This window comes from Ruditapes philippinarum, unplaced genomic scaffold, assembly GCF_026571515.1.
Source record: "Ruditapes philippinarum isolate M1 unplaced genomic scaffold, ASM2657151v2 ctg10009_1_1_1_1, whole genome shotgun sequence".
Classification (NCBI taxonomy): domain Eukaryota; kingdom Metazoa; phylum Mollusca; class Bivalvia; order Venerida; family Veneridae; genus Ruditapes; species Ruditapes philippinarum.
In genome coordinates, this window is record NW_026854310.1 from 139,150 (window position 1) to 162,901 (window position 23,752).

The following is a 23,752-nucleotide window of genomic DNA, read 5'->3' on the forward strand; positions in this document are numbered from 1 at the left end:
TACAATAATCAATATTTTGTAAAATACTAAATTTTTTAATAATACTCAATTTTCAGTAAAATAGTTAATTTTCAGTATAATACTCAATTTTCAGTATAATACTCAATTTTCAGTATAATACTCAATTTTCAGTATAATACTCAATTTTCAGTATAATACTCAATTTTCAGTATAATATTTAATTCTGTGTATATTTCTAAATTTTCAGCATAAGTGATTCTTACATTTAACATGGAATTTGAACCATTTGCAGAAAAGATGTCAATATTTTGTGATATAAAATAAATTGATTAATATGAAATTCATCAATACGTGGACTGGTTTAATTAATGTAATGAAGAAGACAACATTTGTGTTTAATGGCGGTTTTATATCATAGAGTGTCTGCCTAAGAAATATTATAGATTGAGCTATGAAACTAGACACGACTTTCTTTGATTGGGAATAGATTATTATTGATTAGGATTAGAAGTGACTGTCATACATTGTACATTGAATGTTAGGAACATCACTGGAGTTAGAAAATAAAACTATACATAAATTTACATTTGAATCAGTTTTATCAATTATAAGGAAATAAGTACAGTCATGTATTATCACTAGAACAATCATAGGCTCATTAAAGCAGCCTTTTAGCTTTTATTTTTTGTTTGGAAAACAAATCTGTGTTGTTTCAAACTAAGTATTTCAGTAAATTTATCTTGGAAAAGTTCATCATGATCACAGTGTTCAAAGCTTCTTCAAACAGCGTCCCGAGAGCTGTTTATCACATGTCAATGATGTTTGTGTCTAAAACTAGAAGATCGATAAATGAATCGTCCACTGTACTAGTTAAAATTTTATATTGAGAGCAGACTGTTAGATTAGAGTGATTGAGAGGTTTCTTGAGTTAGGGCACATGAGTAGAACCACCAATGTTCCTTAAGCTAGCTATATAGCTTCCTCACATGAAAGAAATCCAAAGACCCTGTTTGTATTTAAACCCACATTGTTGAGGGGCAAGTGATTTGATTTAGTCAACAACCTTAAACATTCGGCCGACAGAAGCCCAATTGGCTGTTTTAGTGAGTCTGTGTAGTTCTGTTGACCTTCTGTAATACTAATAATTGCTAACTATAAAAGGCTTGGTCTGTTATACTCACGACATCCGTTAGTAAACCTTATTATTATATTGAATCCTTACATCATTATTAATGTTGATAATAAATAATTATACTGTTAATATATATGAGCTGTGCCATGACAATACCAACATAATGGCTTTGCGACCAGCATGGATCCAGACCAGCCTGCGCATCCGCGCAGTCTGATCAGGATCCATGATGTTCGCTTACACACCCGGATGCGCAGGCTGGTCTGGATCCATGCTGGTCGCAAACCCATTATGTTGGTTTTGTCATGACACAGCTCAAATATACTTTTTTAAATTATCAGGTTTGTCAGAGAGAATTGGGACACCATTACAGCATAGAGTGCAGTCTCCTGTACCAGGTAACGTTATTTCATTCCTTTTGTGTGTCTAAAATGTATTATTGTTGTGTGTTGTTAGTATAATAAAAACACTTGTGTGCCAGTGCTTGCTTATACACAGTTTGATTTAAATTAACTTTTGCTGTGCTTAATGTGCTCTAGTTATAGTAGACGCCTTTTAATGTAGCTTTTTTTAAATATATCCCATAAACACGTAGAATGTACTTTCAATTATTTATTTTTCCAAAGTAGAATTTGTATAAGATTTCTAGATTTTTTATCCATGCATGATTTGATTATATTTTACTTTTATAATTTTTAATTGAAGGCCTATAATTAATTTTTTCGATGACTTATCTCCTTTTAATTCTTGCATGATTTAATTTTTAAATAATTATGAAAAAGAATGTATTAATTAAGTCAGCTTCTTGGCTTTATGCCATGGATTACTTAAATTATTGTACTTTTATTAAAGGAGAAATATTTTGGCTGTATAAATAATTTTGATATTCTGGAATTGTAATAATAAAAGTGCATTTTCTGCATTTTAAAGGAGAACTTAAATAAACGGAGACAAGTCATATTTATCATGCTGTAATTAGCTAGGCTTTTATTAATGTGCAGTTAAATCAGAAGCTTATAACATACTTATTTGCTGTTTTGTTTGCTTCGACTATGTTGCAATTAAGAAGTTAAACCAAACAGAAAAAATGCAGTGCTCACATTCAATGTCTACTTAATTGTAAAAGGATAATTTATTTATATTATGTGTTGTTTTTGTTTTCTAAATTATATAACCAGAATATGAGGGCTGGCCATAATAACTGAATTGTACCATGTATTCCCCCCCCCCCCCCAAATATATGCTTTTATTATATAAACTTAATAAAAGTATTATGATGAATTTATGCTCATTGAATTCATCTGAAGAAATACAATGAAAATATTTGGATCAATATTACTGTATTCCGCAATTTGTTATTGTATCACAAATGTATGGAAAAAATATTATTCTGGTTTTGCCAATTTTTTAATTACAAATTTTATTAAAGGTATGCAATAAAAGGAAAATAACCTGAGTGTGCTATTCTGGTTAATTATATCACCTTATTTGATTTCTGTCATTGGAACCCACGAGTACCGATTCCACAAACTATATTGAAATGAAGTGTATGTGTGACCAATACACCAGGAAAACCAAAAATAGTTGATTACAAAGAGAAGTTTGTATTCCTTAACTTGCTTTGCAGGCTAGTAAGAGACCATCAGTCTGCTTAGCTAAAAATTAAGGGAGGTGGGGGGAGAGCACTTTGATTTGTATCTAGGGGTTGCTGGTTCAATTCTTATGTGAGATGAAATATCTCGGTGACAATTTATCTTCAACATTTAGTCTATTGTTCATTTGTATCTCATTGCAGATTTAGAAATCATGTGGAATTAGTAGTCTAGGAAATTGTAGAGAAATTGGTAATTACTGGTATTTTATCCAGGAAAGCTGGACCGACTGTCGGGTCATGACCTAAAATGTTTTAAAATCGGTGAAACAACCAAACAAACATTAACAGACAGGCTTTTTAGAACAGAAATATGCACAATCAACTAGGGACTGATACATTAATTCATTATAATAGTATAATCATGCTGTAATATTTCTTAATTAAGTCAGGTATAATATACAAAAAGTTTTATGGTCAATTAACCCTCAATGCTTTTAACAACTGCTTGCTTATGGAGGGCGATCGTTGCCAAAATTCCAGACATGTAATGTGTTTCTTTTGAAAACTACTTTTGAAAATACGAACATGTATGTCTAGCATTTTTTATTGTATTCGTGCACAGCAAAAGATATGCCTCTTAATCCAATCTTTTAATTGAAGGCATCCGCTTTTAAATAACAAGTTTACATGTAACTCTTAACAACTGACGGAACATGGAGAACAACAACAAATTTACAAGTTCGTATCTTCCATTGCATATAATACATAACTTGTAGATATCTATCTGTACCTAAAATGAAATGTAAAACATGAATACAGAAAATATAATTTAATAAAACGTGTTTCCAGTCATAGAACTACAACAGTACGTTTACACAGTAACATGTTTAAAATGACAAAACTAGATTCACAAAGTTAAACGATTTTAAGTCATGCATGACGCCCGTCCCCTCCCCGAGTATTTACGATCTTATATGTACGGACAGGTATAATACCCGTCGCCTCTCTCCTATTTCTCAATAAGTGAAGGAAAACACGGCGTCCATTCTGACTTTTTTTAATTCTATAAAGAGTCAAATATTTTTGGTATCAAATGAAAGATTACACCATAAGCTTTCTACGAGTGCCTCGGAAATAAAAACGAAATAAATAGATGTATTGAAATTTTTGTTGCAAAATTTATCATTTTTCCTCTGAAAATAACACTCTCGAATTGGTAAGAAAAACACGGCGTTCCCTTTATTTCGTAATCAATTTTGATAATTTTGGATTGAAATAAAAGTGTGCTTCATGCGCTTTATGATATATGATTATATAATGCCTAAAAATAAAAATGAATTAAATCAAAATAAATTAACTTTTTGTTTAAAAGTTTATCATGTTACTTTCTGTAAAATAGAGAAAATAAGAATCCCTAAAGAACGCTCAAAACGACAAAATTGAGAATGTTGCAGGCTCGGTTTGATTGAGCCTGTTCATGGACGGTAATGGAAAGAGCAAGTTACCGTCCACGCCCCCTAGCACCAGCTTAAGCAAAATTCAACATGAACTGGTACATTTTTTAATTTTGAAACATCCGCAGATGTGTTAATATGGCGATTATCATGGAACCTTCATTGTGACACGTAAGTGCCATACCACGAAAAACGGCATATGGTCCCAAAGTAAACAAACAAAACACACTCTGAAATTCAGTAAGAGAAACATGGCGCCCCCAACTTACTTTTTTTTTCTTGGTCAATTTTGATAATTTTAGACTCAAGTAAAAGAATCCTTTATGAACTTTTAGGTGATGCCTTAAAAATGAAAATTAATTACGTAGAAGTATTAAAATTTTTGTTTCAAACTCATCGTTGTTTATTTTTTCTCTCTTAAAACCACACTCATATATTCGGAAAAAAAATCACGTCGCTTCCTTTAGATACTTTATTCAAAAAAGAAAATGAATATTGAATGAAAGTTAAGACCATAAGCTTTGAACAAGTATATTAAAAATCTGGAAACAAAGTGATCCCTCGGAAGCATTAATCACAACAAAATTACATAAGAATTGCAGACTCGGTTTGATTGAGTCTGTACATGAGGGATAATGAACAAGTGCAACATCCCTCACGCCCCCTAGCACCGGCTTGAGCGGTACTCAATTCTCAACACTTAATAGCGCTGGCATCAATGATCCCGAAAGACCAGAAAAATATAACAACACTGAAGTGAAGTACGGGGCAACTTTTTACAGCTGCCACACGGCACTTGACACAGTCCTGCTGTTGTGAAGTATAAAAATCTGGAAACAAATTAACATGAGGGATAATGAACAAGTGCAAACAGTTTTTATTCATACTGAAAGATTGTACATATGTGCTAAGAAAAAGTATTTTCTTGATTTCGAAAAGGAAATCTCGGTGGCCGCTTTAAAATCTTATTTTTGCAAATACTTGCATAGTTTTTGTTGAAAATGAAATTTGTGCCAATACATTTTTCAATGACACCAATAAAAATATTGGATGGTTTTAGATTATCAATAAAATTACTCCCTTGAAGTTGGTCATTGTTTCCCAAAAAAATATCCAAATCGCCGATGTTTCTCAGGAATATATGATAAACAAGATCAACAAGGAAAGGCGGCGCTCAATGAACGCAACCCCACATGACCCAGCAACAAGAACAAGTGGCAAGGAGCCCAGGCGGACTCCAAACAAAACACAGGACAGGGCACTAGGCAGAGCACGGTCAGGCTAATCACTAAAATGATAAATAATTTGTAACTGATAAGAACACGATGTTAAATAAAAAGTTAATGCATAAGCTATCTTCATCATTAATAGTAAAATCAGCAATTTTCAAGTGATGTTGCACCTGACAAAACTCTTGTAACAAATGTAACAAATATATGTTATGAAAAATGCCGTATGTTGTCCTTCAGTTTTATTTAGAAATATGGGAGAGGCGCCGTTTTATACCTGTCCGCAATAGAAATTCGTAAATACTCCGAGAGGGGCGGGGCGTTATGCTTGACTAAAAATCGTTTAACTTTGTGAATCTACTTTTGTCATTTTAAACATGTTACTCTGTTAACTTACTCTTGTAGTTCTACAACAGTTTCTGGTAACACGTTTTCTTAAACGCTATTTTCGGTATTTAATATTTACATTTCATTTGTATATTTCAGATCTATAAGTGTGCAAAATCATGCATATGTATTGCATGCAATGGAAGATACGAACTTGTAAATCTGATGTCGTTTTAGATGTTGTTACGATATATATGTAAACTTGTGATATAAAGGCGGGAACCTTCCATTAAAAGATTGAATTAAGAGGCATATTATGTGCTATGCACGGGTACAATAAAAATGGTAGGCATACAAGTTCGCATTTTCAAAAGTCATTTTTAAAAGGAACACTTTACATGTCTGGAATTTTGGCAACGAACGCCCTCCATACTTGCTTACTAAAATGTTTGTTTATGCTTGCTAATACTTTATGTTATTATTTATTTTGCTTGTTTTTTTAGCATATTGTGAAAGTTTTATGGTCAACCCTCAAAAGTTTGCTTTTTAAACTGCTTGCTTACTAAAATGTTTGCTTTGCTTTTTATTTTGCTTGCTTTTTTTTGCATATTTGTGTTTAACTACAGCCAGCACTAACCATGTGATGCACCATGTGACCCATAATAGAAACAAGGGATGTCAGCGTACTTATAAGAAAATACATCATAAAAGGAATAATAAAATTGTAGACCCTGAACTAGATTTAAAAAATGATGAACAAAACATTACGAAAGATTTGTTTGATGAAAACGACAGTAGTGCTTGTAGCACTGATAAATTGTATGTAAGGAAAGTATCAGTAGAAGAGATGTTTAAAACCCACACATTTGGAAGTTTAAAAGATGGGCATAATTGCAATAGCTATGCTGCAGGTAAAAGCTTACATTGAGAATGGTTGAAAACTGTAAGGTTTTGTTATAATATTTCTTTTTTAATTTTATCTTTGGCGTTAAGAAATTAAAGTTAATTTGCTGATTTAATTTCTGTCTTTATAATTGTTACGTATGCCTACATTTAGCTACCTCAGTAAACTAAAAATGCTACATCTGACAACTGTGTGTCAAGATGGATTCTTTGGTGTTCAGTGGTCTAGAGCATTGAATTTTAATATTTAGTTGTAAGATAGTGGTGGCCTCAACTCAAGTCACACTCAGACCTGGGTTGTTTTTTTTTTCAGAGGTGTTTTCATCTCTTTTTTTATTTGAAATAATGTGTAGATCAACAGTTGACATTTCGTTATGCCCCCAAAATTTAAGGACTAAGTGTACATTTGTCTCAGATACAGCATTAAAATGGATAATGAAGTATAATTCCATACCTTTAACAAACTGGAATTCTTAAAATTGCCATATAAAAGAAATTTAAAACTTTTAAAAAATGTTCATGAAATAAGGTGAATTAAGTAAATTTAGTAATTTGAAATATTTTAATACAGCTTTTATATTGCCTACACACATTACAAGGAAGGTAAATGAGTTTTATTATTTATATTTTCATCCTTTTACTTTTACATAATGTATTGTAGAGCTATCATAATAGTACAATTATAAGTCTTGCTTTTGATATACTTTTTCCTCCCAATATCTTTTAGTGTATATTTCATTGTGACAACAACTCATTTAACCAAAAACAATCAACGTTACATTATTGTGAAGGAGACAATTAAATTGTTTTATAAATAGTTTTTCTGAAACTATTTAGATTTAGTACAAAAATTGAAAATTGAAAATTCAAGTAACATTAATGAAATAATATTTTCCATATTTTCACTGTAAAAATTAATTTTACACTGCAGTGAAACATATTTTCTATAACTTGCGTTTTGTCGGACTAATATATTAATTATTTTTCTATAAAATTTAGCCAATACTCTAAATTAAACACTGAGGTCATTTGAATTGCAAAAGTATATAATAAACAGAAAATTCAAGTTTCTTTTAAATACAGGATCTATTTTCATCTCATGGTATAAAAACTATCATTTCCCATTCTAGAAAAAAATCTTGAATATCATCTATTTTTTTGAATGCATATTTAAATATTTGTGATAATGATGTTAAATGATTGTTTGTAGAGAAACCACCCCGTGCTGTGTCACCTCCGAAGAAGAGAGAGATTGTGAAGAAAGTAAAGAAACCCTTACAGCCTTCACCTATACCGATACCAGTAGATCCGAGGGTAGGATTGTAGTTTTTGTTTAGTTTAAACATATTTATTTCCCGAATATATACATATACAATAAATTATCAAAATTTCTGTTTATTAATTCTCAATACCACATTAAATGTCTAAAATGAACTTTATCAATCTTTCAATTTTGAACAAAAACATTTATTATTTTAAAGGGAAAATATTGTAATAAATGGTGATCGAATAGCAAACAGTGCAGACCATAAATTAGACAGCAAGACAATGGGCTAAGTTTAAACCTTCCTAAGGTCATAAATACTACTTTCTGCTGATAATATGATTTTGCATTTTTATTAAGAATGACATAGTTAGTTACGTACTGACAAATTATGCCTCACTGGAATCCTTATTTTTCAATTCTAAAGAAAATTGTTAAACATGTATTTGATAATGCTATAATAATTGACTAGGGTATATTAGATGTTTAACAACTGAGAAAAGTTGCGCTGAATGTGCAGTAATGTATTGTGAAGGTAGCGAACTGTAAAGTCTTCTAGTATTTTGACTCCCATATAAAATACTCATTCACTATGATCATACCCATTGCCATTTACAGTAACTGAGCAAAAGAAAGTAAAACATACTTCATCTATATGGCAAATGAGTATTTTTTTGAAAACTGTAACAAGATATCAAAAACAGAAAGATGAGTGGTGGCCTAGTGGTTAAGGTGTCTACCTCTCAACCCAGAGCTCATGGGTTCAAGCTTTACTCTGGTCATAACCATGTTTCTTCATATGACACCAGTACTGGTTGGTTCCAGGAAGGGGACTCGAAAGTGATTAATATATGTTGCAAGAAATTATTTCGCAATCCAGCTTAAATAAATATGTTTAAACCAAAAATAGAAAGTTTTTTAGAAATATAAAGTGATAGCCTTTTTGAGGCATAATGGGCCTTTAAAAATTGGTCCTGTTGTTACCTGTTCAATGCTTTATAGATTACATCACTGTTGTTTTACAGCCACCTATAAAGGAAAAGACACCAAGCCCTGAACCTATAGAAGAGAAACCTGTTTCAAGGGAGATAAGCTTTGATTTTGTGAAAGAAAAGTCAATACCAGAGTTACCTCCCATAGAAGTTCCTGAACTCCCAGAAATACCAGAATTGCAGGTATGTGATATTTTAAGATTCAAGCATCAAAATAATATTTAATCCTCACATGCATTATCATAAGTTAGATAAGTGCATACATAGTATCTTCATAAATTATTATTTTATATATTTTATTAAGTGTTTGACTCCCCTGCTTGGCACCAAATATCACAATGTGAAAAAAAAAAAAAAAAACATACAAAATTCAGACAGTGTGAGGAAATACCATTTTATAATAACTAAATAAACATTGTGGTGATGGTAGTGTTGGTAGTTTACTCTCTAGATCACGACAGTAAGGCACTTTGAATTTACCAGAGTCCTGTTCAGCCTTGCATCATTCCTAGGCTGCTGTCAAACAGTAATCAGTTTTGCATTAAGGATTGATGCTACTTCTGTACATGCTATAGCAGAGGAGCACTGTGATTGATCATTAAAGGATTTTATAATCATGAAGACACAAGGAAAGTAATGCTTGTCCATATAGTTTATTCTGGTGGTGAAGGTAAACACACAAGGAAAGTGACCTGCACTGCGGGGGAAAGTTGTTTCACCCAATTCACAGACCAATGCTCTACCTATTGAGCTATAAACTGCTGGTACCAACTGAATAACAAGCCATTTACATGAGAAATGTACAAATTCATGACATAATAAATAAAATTATTATAGTTATAGATATATTCTGTCAGTGTTTGAATGATTTATTTCCAGCTATATAATTGACAAGGACTCACTTAATTTAAGTTATTTCAGAGAAAATTTTGTTTGTATCTTGGATAATAATATAATTTTGATATGTTTTTTGTAGTCTGAATACAAGGGTGTAAAGAAGGAACGAAAATTAATAGAAGTCACCCCAGAGATACCTGAAGCTAAAAAGAAATTACCACCCCCACCAAAACTTGCACCAAGAATGTAAGTATCTGAGTTTAACAAACTATAGAATTTCAGTTTCATTTTATATCCCATTCTACTGTGGCAAAAAAAAGGTCTTTAAATCGTACAATCAAAATTTAGGCAATAAATATATGGTACGTATTATTATGATATGTTTTGACCAGCATAAAACACTTTATTCTATGTGATGGTTTTTGGTATAATTCTTCATTAGATATATCTATATATATATAGATGGACAGTTGCCTAAAATATTATTAGTTTTTATAATGGTCAGAATGACCAAAGAATGCTACAAAAAAGTAAGGATCAAAAACAAAATTAGCAAAATTAGTTTTTTATCCTGATGAAAGTCTTAGATGGCCAAGAATGGTTGATCCTTGAATAAACCAGTTATAAACCATCCTGATGCTCTCCACTTTCTGTTTTACTTTTTTCTTTAAAATTAATCAAAGTTAAAATTAATGTTTAATTGTTTGTGTTTTTTTTTAGTAAAACTCGGACATCCAGGAAGAGCAAGGTTGCGGAGGCACCTGTCACCACACAAGAACTACAACAGCTTTCTGATCCACTTGATTTCCTAGCTAAATACTGTATAATTAAGTATGACTTATTTAATATTTAATTACTTAATTGCTTTATTAAGTATTGTTACACGGATATCTTCTTTAAATTATTAGCTACACAAGTTGCTGACACTTAAGTTAATATTCAGGAGAGTATAGCCTGAAGCTGAGGGTTATATTTATGCCAACAAGGCTATATTTTCCTGTATAATCCATTAAGCAACCGTTAGGAATTCATAGTAACCATCATTGTTATTGATAACATTAGTTCAAAAGGAAACCTAGCAACTTGAAACTGTTTTCAAACAAGCCTGGCACATAAATAAGATGATAATTATGTCATACATTTAACGGCAACTCAAATGCTGTGCAATCAAAAAAGTAATTCAGATAATTATGTAAATTCATCATAATGGTGAAACTTTTTACTGTTTTTTGGAAGTAATGGCATTTGAATCAAGAAATATGTGGTAAGTAAGATAATGCAATAATAATAGTTTTATGCACACACTATATAGGTATAACCTGTCTTTGATGTAGAAATACATTGTTGTTTGTCCGTGCTTTGCATCTTCACAGTATAAACGGCATCATAAACAATGTGTTTAAGCCAATTAAACTTCAAAAATTTATTTGCATAATTATAATATATTTCATCTAAATTTAATTTAAACATATCAGTATTTCCCCAATATATAAATAGCAACATTATACAAGCTAAATACAGATAATAATGACTGAATATGATATTTAATTAAATTGTGATTATGTTACAGTGAATTCTTTTTTGTTTTTTTTCTTTGATTTAACTTGCATAATGAAGTATCAATCAGTATAAGTGTTAATCAGTATTTAGTCAGTGTTAGTGTTTTTTCTACCTTGTATTAAGTTAATTAAGTGAAGATGGTTTGAACTAAAAATCACTGGAATGAACACTGTGACACCATGATAATTTATTTTTCACAGCCCAGACAGATTACATACTATGAGGAGTGTTTAATGGTGCCGTGGATATACAGACTCCACGTTATACACGTGATCACATGGCTGCACGTGGCGGGATTGTACATCTTCCTCCTGCTCAATTGTCTCAGCACGAGCTTAATATGCTCAAAGACCTTACTGTGATAACTCATGCTCAAACCCCCAGGAGAGAGGTAAACTGACTTAAATAGGAAAATTTGTAATTATTGAGCTCTTTTAATAAAACTGAATTGTTTATTTAGTTAAAGTGTCTATAACTTAATAAATTATAATTTGATATCAACAACAGGTCAATTAAAAATAAAATAAACCCAAAAGAATAATTATGTTTGATATGATACAATTATTGACTAGTGAGCCATTGAATATGATGTGATATTCACCGGCAGATGCCATATTGAATAGGCTAAGAAATAAAAAAATAACAAAAAGTACAACCTTATATACACAATAAAGTCATACAGACTTTGCCTCGTTGAAGCGCGGGAAGAAAAGACACAGTGTACGGTGTGCAACAACTACGCAAACGCTGCGCATACAAAAACAATTCAAGTTTATACTCATCATTGCGGTGTAGCCTTTAAGTATAATAGTAAAGTAATGATATTTTAATCGAGAAATATGCAATAAAGAACAAAAAGCAACAATTATTTTTTAATTAACACACGTAATTAAACTAATTATGCAGGTGTATAACTGACAAAAGTACTGACTGGTGCTCAAACCAATTAATCAAACATTGTGTATTCTTTATTCTTAATTTGAGTCTCATCCATACATAACAACATAAAACAATTCAATGACATAATTTTACAAAGTAAAAGTTATTATGTACTGCCATTCATAAAATTTTAATCTAATGGAAGGGAGGCAACTCTGCAAAAAATGTCCAATGTCACTTACAGAGTTACCTCTCTTCTCATTGCATATTCATATGCATATTACAACTTAAAATTGCTAAAATAACAAACTATTGCTAATCTTGTTCTAAAATACTTATAGTGTTTCTGGTATTATTGCTTTACAGTAAAAACCCTTAAAATGTTCTCTTCCTTAAACCCGTAAAATTACACTGAATAACAATAGATTCTTAAACTATAAAATCATGTGAATAAAATTATTTCGCATCATTGGAAAGATAAAACCTATATGAGTAAAAATAAAACATTATTCAAATTTAAGTGACTGTACATATAATGTCTTCGCCTAAAAATAAAATAAAAAACGATCAGTTACTAATTATTAACTATGAGTATGTTTACCCTTTCAAGAGACCTCGAGAGTTTACAATTATCCTTGTCTAATGATTAAAAGTATTAAAATATTACTAACCATAAAATCAGGCTTATAAATACAGTCTGATTAGTACATGTGTATGTCTATAACAGTTACTGAGTGATTCCTTTTTTACTGATTACAGGGTGTTAGTGTACCTGAACAATATCTAGAGAAGTTAAATTACTCTATAGAGTTCATCAAGACAAAACAGGAGACTCTACAAGATCACATGCAAGAGCTTCAAAGTAAGTATACCCGTACATTATGCTGTGCTTTAAGAATGATAATAACCGATGTCTGCCACACCAGTAATATTCAGCTTGGCCTGACAATCCACCCCTTAGTCTGACCCAAGGCTTAATGCTGCAAAGATGGCTTCTTAACTGACATTATGAACACTTCCAGATTTTATACAAGATTATAACTCCATGAAAGGCCAAAGTTTAATTTCTTTCATACTCTGGAAATATGAACCTTTAAAACAGATAATTTGTGTTTAGCTTATTGTAGGTAAGTGTGGCTACAAGAACTCACAAGGAAACACTTATTTTATTAAGGTTTTATTTACCAGTTGGTCCAAAATGTTGCTGAGTTTCTACAATAAAATTGTAAAATAACATTTTAATCAAAATGATCAATATTTGTGATATTATTTCCATGAGTATATTCATTGGATTTATATCACTAGTACTGTATATCATTGTCATGGAGAACTGCAGATCACTATGCATGCCATGCAATATGTTTATACAGTTTCTTTCATTTAATTTATTAAATTGATGAATGTTGGTGGACAGGCTTAATGGTGGTCCACTGGGCATAAAAGATTTCTTTTATCACCTCCCTTCATGAATATCACAAGGGGTTATTTTCATAAGTGTAAAGTAGCTGGTACATTGTCAGGATTTTGTGATTGATATTTTTTTCAGTGAGTTACGACACCCTTTCTTATTTTGTTACTTTTGCCCAACTCCTGATTTTGTAACTATTTCTTTAAGTTTATTTCGTAATGAATTACATGTACATGTGATATTGTTTATGAATTATTTTCATATTAGATACTAATTGACTATTATATATGTCTATTTAAGATGAGAAGATTCACTTGATGGCCAGTATGGCAAAACAACTTGACCGAGATATTGTGAGATTAGACTATAAAACTAAAGGTGGTAAAAAGAAGAAAAAGGTAAACACTTCTCACAAATATATTTTCATCTTGGCACTTTGTCTCTATTATTTTTCTCTACAACTATAGTGCTTCAATTTGCTTTTATATTCAACCAAATTAGATATCACTTATTCAATAAATTGTGAAATTTGAAAAAAAGACTATAAATTTATGTATGTTCAAAGGAGATTGATAAAGTAAAATTATGAATTGATAGTTTTTATACTTGTAAAAACTCATAAAAATATGTGTTGAGTTTGCAAAACAACTGGCAATTATGGCAGCTATCTAAAGTAAAACTAAAAACAGTATTTTTTTTGTTTTTGTTTTTGCAGTTTTCATAAAACATGTGTGTTCGAATGAAAAACAGTATTTAAGGAAGCCACCCCTCTAGCTTATAATTTATCTTTTTATTACAATTTCCTCATTTTACTTAATCATCTTTTCTGTCAAATGATTTACCGTTTATTTATTATGAAAATAGAATTCTTGCATGCTTATTACATGTATTAGTGGGAATTTAAAAAAAAAACTGATATAAAAACTGTTTATAACATGTTTATATTAGGACGAAGATGACAACAATAGTCCAAAGGTAAATTCTGATTTGTAGGCATGCTTGATTAATAGTGTTATACCAGTAGTACAGTGACAGAAATCCAAGACAATTTTACCCCACCCACTTATCTAAATTCTTACTTCTGTGCAATATACAAATATGATAATTCTTAAGTTTATCTTATACATACAGAGTGAAATAAATGTTCGAAAGATTCTTGTTAGAAAAACTTTTCTCTTTAGTCATGGAAAAGATTTAAGATAATTTAAACATGGATAAAATTATAGCAAAGAAAATTTCCTTGAAAATCTTCATGAAGATTTCTAAAAAGATTGTAAAGAAAATCAATGCATTTCCCTAAAACGGGTTGAGTTAATTTTGTCTTGGTATTAATGAATTGCATGATTTCCTTAATTGGAAAAAGATATTCCATTTTCCTTGAAATCTGTCAGAAGAGTCCAATGTACGTTTAAAGTTATTAGAGATTTCCAGATCCTTAAACTCCATTAGCCAGAGTATTTCCAATAGGAGTGACTTGTGTGAAAACTATTTGTTTCCAGATCCTTCAACAGTAATAGGAGTGCCTTGTGTGAAAAAAGAATGATAGATTTTAACCAATTGTGTGGAAAAATTGAATTATTTTCCAGATTCTTTAATTCCAATAGGAATGACTTGTGTGAAAAAAAATTTTTTTTCCAGATCCTTTAACTCAAATAGGAATGACTAATGTGTGATAAAAAAATAGATTTTTTCCAGATCCAAATACATCAACATGAGTGCCTAATGACATCTGGTTTAGCATGTTATATGTTGTAAAATGCATTTTTGCAATGCATTTTTGCATTGCCCACCTCCCCCCCCCTCCCCCCCCCCCCCCCCCCCCCCCCAAAAAAAAAAAAAAAAAAAAAAAAAAAAAAAAAAAAAAAAAACTAAACAAAAACAACAACAAAAAACAGAAAAAAGCAACAACAAAGAAACAAGAGGATATTTCATTTACATGATTTAATGAAGAGTTTGAGAAAAGCATTTAAATATGACAGTATGTATTAATTTGACTTAATATTTCCCCATACTATTTCAGCTTATCACTCAGTAATCAAGAGTTATGGCCCCTGAATTTGTTCTGAGTATAACATCATTTTATTACTGATTTGCGTGGGGTTATATCAATCAGTAAATTTTCCACTTTCATTGCCAGCCTTAGCTAAAGCAGGCTGGCTTTGATGTCTTATATTTTTTCTCTTTATTAACTATATCCATTTATAAAAATATATATATTTTATATATAACTTATATGACTGCATGTGACCCTGCAACATTATCACAGCTACAAACATACAGATTCATAGAACAGATTTGCTACTTTAAACTATGCTAAATTGATTTGATTTTCAGCTAGCTAAGAATTTCAAAGTACAATGTACAATGTAACTAAACTGATAATGAAAGTGTCACAATTTAAATAAGTGTGTTTTGTGTGAAGCCATATTGACATGTTTTACTGCATTTTGCTTCTTAAACTTGAGAGTGTGTAAATAACAGTTTTATGTTAAAAAATAAACATTTCAGTTTCTTGCAAACATTATGATGTTGATTTATTGACACAGAAAGTTCTCATGGAAGATAGGTGGTAACATGTGTGAGAGCTAAACAATCAACTATATTTGCTAGTCTATTATGACTTTATAATCAGCACTTATTTATAGCACCTGGCAGCCAGAAGCTGTATGACCCTTAAGATATTTTATATGCATATTGAAAGCAAGGCAAGGACCAATAATACAAACTAGCAGGTCAAGGGTCAATGATAATCATGATTGAAGCTTTAAAATGTTTGACAAATATACATGTAGTTTGTTACTTGAAGTGCAGGTATTAGTTACACACACTTCAATTACCACACTGTCTGTCCCAGATAAAAATAGAGCATGTTTGTTGATTAAATTGGCTCATTTTGTCTAGGGATGACAGGAAATGGGATAAGGATAGAAAAGTCATAAAATTATTCAGATGCTTGTACTAGTTACTTTTTCTGGGATTTCATATTGTGATGACAGGGAATGTGTTCCTTATATTTGCCTATCATACAAAAAAAGAAGGAACATCAAAACATTCAGCAATCTGATTTATACTCAGGGGTTATTGCCCTGTTATACAAATTAGATAACCCCATGTTTCAATGCTCTTTCTATTATTACTTGGCTGGATATCTATAGCTATTGTTATAAATTACTTATTAGTCTTTTTTCTGGAGGTCTAATTGTACTGGTTTGTTCACAGGACTATTAGCTATTACTTGTTTCAGGTGAACACAATTCATGTTCCTTTGATTTTTACCAAGTATTTCTTCAGTCAGTCAGTTTGCAAAATGATTAATATTTAATGTAATGAACATTAACTGTTATATACACATCTTTTTATGGAATTTGTTTATAGAAAAAGAAGAAGAAGAAATCTGAGGAACCGGACTATGAGACAATGGGGGCAATGGGTGTCCCGAAGAATTTTATGCCGCAGCGAGCGTCGGACATTACTGATGAGGTGATAGTTAGTAGGATGGATGATAAGATGTTGAAAAAGGTAAATAATTGGCATTTTTTAAAAAATAATTTTGTTATCAATATTTAAAATACTTACGGAAATATGTGCTCATTGTAGACCAATCCACTTTAAGCTGAATTAGCTATATATTTTAAAGATTTTTCTATAAATTACAAGGGATTATTGTTCAATTACTTTTGAAGTCAAACATAAAATTGAAAACAATTACCAAAAAGTGCAAGAAACTTTACACTCATTGCTCAGTACTGATTGATTTCAGGAAGGGATTTGAAAGTCTGTCACTATATATAATATGCGAATAGCTCAGGGCTTCCATTAATTGAAGTTTGGGAGTCATTTACTCCTTGATTTTGGCTTGTGACTTCCAAAATTTAATACTTTTCCTTTTACCTATATAATGTGACTTCCAATATCAGAGATTTTGCGGTCTCTGACTTCCAAATTTTGGAACTTAATGGAAGTCCTGATAGCGTCCTACACAATTAAGTCATAACCCAAAGTTTTTATAGAAGTTGTTTGTTTATTAAAGGTAAAGAAGGATCCAACTGTAAAAAATCTACAGATACAGATAAGCAGAGATATTGAGAAATTAAAACATTTTGATGAGCGCGTTGCCCAGATAGAAGGTTAGAAAATATTCTGCATGAAATACATACATTGTGTTGTATACTGGATATGAACATGACTTTGTATAGTTTAAAGCTTTACTGAATTGGAGTTAAACCAAAATGATGTAAACATGACATTTTGTGCTCGACATATCTGGCAATATTTTTTATTGTACATAATTATCTTAGAGATAATTATTTATGTTAGTAGATAATTATGTGCTTATGTCATTTATTACATCTTTAAATGACGATTCAACAAAATTGTCATATATAATTGGCTGGGTAAAACAGTAAAATAACATCTTGTAAGACTGATTTAATGCATATTAAAAGATTTGAACAATTAATTATTTCATAAATAGAAATTATTATTGTGATTAATATTATACATAAATAACATATAATAATAATATTATCTGATTTTTTCAGATGAGAAAGATCTCGTAGGTTTGTACTGTATGGATTATTATTTCAATGAGCAAGATGAATCGATGCCGCCCTACGCCTTCCGTCGCCAACAGAGTCGCCTGTATCAGAAACTTCATCCAGATCCTGTAAGTATAAACCCTATAAAACTGTCATATAAATTCATAGCTATTTCAATAAGATATGTAGAAAGAAGTACACTATTGTTTTATTGAAATTTTGTAGAATATTGAGGCTGTCCTAATCACCCTTTTATCAGTATAACACTAAGTCTTGGTCAAGGTTTCGAAAACTTCTTAGTTGACATGAACTTGAAACTTCAGATATGTATTTTCAACTTTTTTGAGATGGTTGTTATGTATATCTATGTTTGAAAATTTTGGAAATAAATACTGTTAAAACTAACTTTTTTGAGATCATTGCCTTTAACCCAAATTAATCATATTTATTTTAGAACTAAATAGAAAGTTCCTCAGGTAATCCTGTTTTATGTATCCAAAAGTGATTTTTAGAACTTTCAGATTTGTCTTCCGGTCAAGAACCATAATCTTTTTATGAACCATGCATAGTTTAAGTATGGAGAGCCAAGAATTATAAATCACGCTTTCTATCAATGTTAATCAAACAGCACTGATTAATGTTAAATGTAAAACAAATTCTTGCAATTTATATTTATCACTTTCAATTCGCTTGCTAAATGAACTAACTAGTACTGTTGTCATAGGAAGATGCCATGATCCCTGGGTTTAGAGGCCAGGCACCTTAGCCACTAGGCCACTCCCCATAATAATAATTGTAATATTATTTTAGGATGTTGAAATGAATACAGAGGAAGTAGAGGCAGCCCTCCAGCAGATTAACAACAAACTACTGTCAGAGAAAGAATTCCAGTATATATACTTTGTAAGTTTCTCTTCTCAAAAGCTTCATTTTGTGTAATATTTTGGAGAATTTGGAGTTTCCAGGGTTTTCATTTTAAGTCACATCAACACTAAGAAAGCTTGTTAGCGTTTTGTTGTTATTAAGGACACAAGCATGGATAATCGTCACTAGTCTCCTGACTGTTTAAATAGTTAGTTCTTTTCTAACTATAATCCTGCTCTAAGAAAAGTGAAGCATGGGCTGTCCATGAACAGGATTACTCCATTATAATCAAATTTGTTTATTCTTAGGAATGAAAAAAATAAAAATACACCCATCAAGTTCACTTGATTTTTATAATTATTACTCATACTGTATAAGTGGATATTTCCACATGTTAAAAAGTTAGCAAATTTAAAATTCCAGATATTTCACACAATGAAATTTAAGTGAATCATGCAAGGGTAGAATTTAATGACAGATTGGTTTATTATTTACTCTAGAGGAAATTTTAGCAATTTTCGTCAATTCCCAAAATTCGCCAATATTTCCACATTGCTTAGAGTTAACCACTTACACAGTATATCAACACCTTAGTGCAGTAATGGCCGGTTAACTCCTATTAAATTTCAAAAGGAGTTAACCCAATTTAATGCACTAACGTGTTGACAATATCAGGTTTTTTGAGATATCAATCATAATACAGTGCTTTATGCACTGTAAAAAAATTGTAATTGTTGATATTGTTGCTATATCTGTTTACAGATACTTGACTTACCTAAGAGGGAAAAGATTAACTTCCGCTTGTTTAGCATCATTGCTGCATTATCAGAGAAAGTCACTCAGATGGAGTAAGAAAAAATCTAAATATATTTTTAGTTATTAGTATTCAAGTGGTTTACTTTATAAATCATTGTTTAAGCTTTGTAAAGAAAACTTGAAACCAGTTTTGAGTCTGCTTTCTGGAACTAACAACAACATTAGTTGGGACAGTCCATTTCTATCTTGATTTTTTCCACACAGTGCATTGGTTAAGAGGCAGGCATTATTATAAGCCACAGCTACAGGCCAGTTCTAAAGTGATATCTTAATACAAATGTACATATTTAATAATTTTCTTTGTTTACAAAAAACATTGTTAATTTATAGGAATTATACAGTTTTTGTATAATATAATACATCTTCCATCTTAAGCTTGGAAGATGTGTAAGTCTTACCATCTTTTATAGATTCATTGTAAATGATATATTTTCTTAATGGTAGAGTGATGCTTTTTTTAATCTAAAATCCAGTTTCATTGATTCATAATTTTATTGATTGTTTTTAATGGTTAATATTAATATTTATTATTTACAGTCCAGTTATCAGGAAGTTAATCAATAAAGTGGACTATAACGCCCTGGATGTCAAGATGGAAAAAAGCAAGGTATAGCTTATAATTATAATAAAACCACAAAACTGTGAGTGAACAGGTTCCATATTTTTACCAGTACAAAATTATTTTTTTTAGAATTATCTGCCCTTCTGTAATGGTGGCATATTTTTGATAGTAAACATGTATATCAAATTTAAAGTGGATACTTTTAATAGTTTCTGAGAAAATGGATGTTACAGTAAAATGGTTTAGCAATGCTAAAAATCTGACTTAAAAAAGTGGCATAACTTTGCATACAGTAATATATGTGTTTATTCATATTTGCATAATGTATTAAAAACCTAGTCCATTTTTTATGGACTTCAGGATTAAGCAGTTTTTTTTTCTCTTCTTTGCTTTTATAAAAATCTTGCATCCAACACACTTCTCACTATTTTCAAATAAGTGTATTATTACACGATATATGCACAGCATAAAAAAAATGCTTACCCAGCATATGACTTTATATGTGATATCAATTATAAACAATATGACATCAGGAAAAGTACTTCTACTGGTTCAACATATTTTTTATCAATTCTCTATTTTATTAATATGTTAGAATTGAAATAGAGGTTAATTTTTCTTGCATTACAATATTATGGATGCTTTATTGAACATTTGCAATGAATGTTTTATGGTAAAGGATTGTATTAAGTACATTTGTTTTTTGTTACAGGAATTGTTTGAACTATTACAAGATGAGACAGTGTTACCTATAGGCAATGCTCCGGCAGAGACATTAGCTGTAGAACTGACAGCTGGTGGTCTTACACCGGAACATACCAGTTATGTAAGTATTGTTTAAAGATGCATGCATCCAGATATGCCAAACTATTTCATTAAAATCAAACTTGAGAAAAAAGTAACCATACTACTGAACCTCAAATCATTTGCTGGAACCATCACTAAACTAAATTACCAATATATCAAATTGCTGTGGAACACTTTTTACTTTTTAGCTCGACTATACGAAGTATATGGAGAGCTGTCCTACTCGCCCCGGCGTCGGCGTCCGCGTCCAGATTTCAGATTAAAGTTTTGGTGCAGTAAAATATTTTTCACTATAACTTTGTTATTTCTTAAGGTATCAACTTCAAACTTCAAATATATGTTCCTTATCATCAACCACATCTTATGTGACAAGGTTCATAACTCTAGCACCAATATTTTCAGATTTATCTCCCCTTGGACTTAGAATTTTCCTTAAAAAATACTATTTTTTACTGTAACTTCTTTATTTCTTAAGGGATCACCCTCATACTTCAAATAAATGTACCTTATCATCATCCCCATCTTATGTGACAAGGTTCATAACTCTAGCACCAATATTTTTAAGAGTAATCTCCCCTTGAACTTAGAATTTTCCTTAAAAAATATTATTTTTTACTGTTACTTCTTTATTTCTTAAGGGATCACACTCATACTTCAAATATATGTACCTTATCATCATCTCCATCTTATGTGACAAGGTTCGTAACTCTAGCACAAAAAATTTCAGATTTTTCTCCCCTTGAACTTAGAATTTTCCTTAAAAAATATTATTTTATACTGTAACTTATTTTTTTCTTAAGGGATCAACTTCATACTTCAAATATATGTACCTTACCATCATCCACATCTTATGTGACAAGGTTCATAACTCTAGCACCAATATTGCAAGAATTATCTCCCCATAAACTTAGATTTTTTTACTAGAAAAATGTTATTTTTTACTATAACTTTTTTAGTTTTAAAGGTATCTACTTCAAACTTCAAATACTTATTCCTTATCATCAATTACATTTTATGTGACAATGTTCATAACTCTTGAAGCAATTTTCACAGATTTATCTCTCTTTGAACTTAGGATTTTCTTTAAGAAATATTATAACTTCTTTACTTTTTAAGGTATCTACTTCAAACTTCAAATATATATTTCTTATCATAACACACATGTTGTGTGACAAGGTTCATAACTCTAGCGTGACTATTTCTAGAATTATTTCCCTTGATCTTGGAATTTATGTTAACAAATGTTATTTTTTTACTATAACTTAATACATAATAATACATAATTGATTTTTCTTTCATAGTTTTGTCCTCCTTACTACGTCCAGTATTTTATTAGTCGAGCTTGGCTGTCTCCTGTGACAGCTCTTGTTTACTTCAATTACAATTACATGAATTATAGCTTTTGTGGTGGTGGCATGGCATTGTTATTGTGTTGGACCAGTAATCTAAAGATTGCTGTTCGCCTAGGTTCAAACCCCATTAGGTGCGAGTTATTGTTTCCTTGTGCAAGATATTTTGCACTCATTGCTCAGTAACTGTTTGGTTCCAGGAATGGATTCAAAAATGTGTCTATATAAGCCTAAAGCTTTCTATACAATCAAACTAAAAAACATTCTCAACCAATATAAGTTCAAGATAAAATAGTAAAACACTTCAACAACACAATGACAGGTTTACAATATTTAAAATAAATTATGTTTTTAAACCAATTATAGCTTTGTACTATTTCATTGTCAAGGATTTTATTTAATTGTCAAGGATTTAATATTTTTCATATTTCATCACTATATAATCATGTTTGTATTTTCAGGTTTTGAGTAAATTCAACAGAGAGGGAAGAGGTTTCGTAGATTTTCTCGACTTTGTGACATATGTTCCATTGTTTATAGATATACACAAAAGGATTATACAAGACCCCTTCAATGACAGTCTGGATGTGTAGAATAATGTGTAATAGCTGTTATCCGGAACTCAGCAAATGTGGGTTTTTCCCAGCTAATCTGTCGGTACAAACAGACTTTTATTGTTAAGCTCCAGTATGTTACTCTACCTGTTAATTAATATATTAGTCAACCTGTTGCACTTTTTTTCGAAGCTGTAACTTTAAAAGTTCGTTTGTATGACCATTAGCTGGGTAAAACCAAAGATATTCTTAATTGCGGAGTATGTCTATTGTAACAAGATACGTGTGATTTTAAATTATTTTGTTTTTTTTAGTAACATGCTGGTGAGTTTATGCAATATAGTGTGATACATAATATTATGAAATGTTTTCTTTTTGACAAGTATCTTCAGTTTTAAATCGATGTTGAAAACAGTATATTTTTCAAAAGCCAAAATCAGTACTGGGCCAGCTGTTCAGGCTTACTCTCTTATATATGTGCCGTTCTTTCTTTCTGCAATGGTAATCTGTATATTTTAATTTGCTGTACTATGCCAGAGTTTTAATTTTCAGTTCTATATATTTATTGTATATATATTATAAATATATAACATATTCATAATTCAATCTTATAGCTAAATATGACTTTTAAAGTGTTTGATGGCAAATTCTTACCACTATACACTAATTTGACATTATTGAGCCGTAGTCATGACAAAACCAACGTAAGTGTTAGCAACTCA

The 23,752-nt window shown here is 30.7% G+C and overlaps 2 protein-coding genes across 3 annotated transcripts in view; both read left to right on the forward strand.

Annotated features, from left to right (window-relative positions):
- LOC132739768 (uncharacterized) overlaps positions 1-11,487 on the forward strand; it is a 56,545-nt gene extending 45,058 nt beyond the window's left edge. The window contains exons 19-24 of the mRNA XM_060727564.1: positions 1,435-1,491; positions 7,811-7,914; positions 8,890-9,039; positions 9,833-9,939; positions 10,414-10,524; positions 11,454-11,487. Of these exons, the coding sequence (XP_060583547.1) occupies positions 1,435-1,491; positions 7,811-7,914; positions 8,890-9,039; positions 9,833-9,939; positions 10,414-10,524; positions 11,454-11,487 (563 nt within the window). The remainder of the gene's footprint in view (positions 1-1,434; positions 1,492-7,810; positions 7,915-8,889; positions 9,040-9,832; positions 9,940-10,413; positions 10,525-11,453) is intronic.
- LOC132739765 (uncharacterized) lies at positions 11,474-23,227 on the forward strand. Of its 2 annotated transcripts, XM_060727555.1 has the most exons (12): positions 11,474-11,644; positions 12,892-12,994; positions 13,841-13,938; positions 14,489-14,515; positions 16,916-17,059; positions 17,571-17,667; positions 18,082-18,206; positions 18,889-18,981; positions 19,705-19,790; positions 20,296-20,365; positions 21,033-21,146; positions 22,938-23,227. In XM_060727555.1, exons 1-12 carry the CDS (start codon positions 11,531-11,533, stop codon positions 23,067-23,069), a joined length of 1,203 nt encoding a protein of 400 aa, XP_060583538.1. In that variant the 5' UTR covers positions 11,474-11,530; the 3' UTR covers positions 23,070-23,227. The 2 variants fall into 2 exon arrangements, with proteins under 2 accessions (XP_060583538.1, XP_060583539.1); XM_060727556.1 differs by lacking the exon at positions 14,489-14,515.
- The last annotated feature ends 525 nt before the right edge of the window (positions 23,228-23,752 follow it).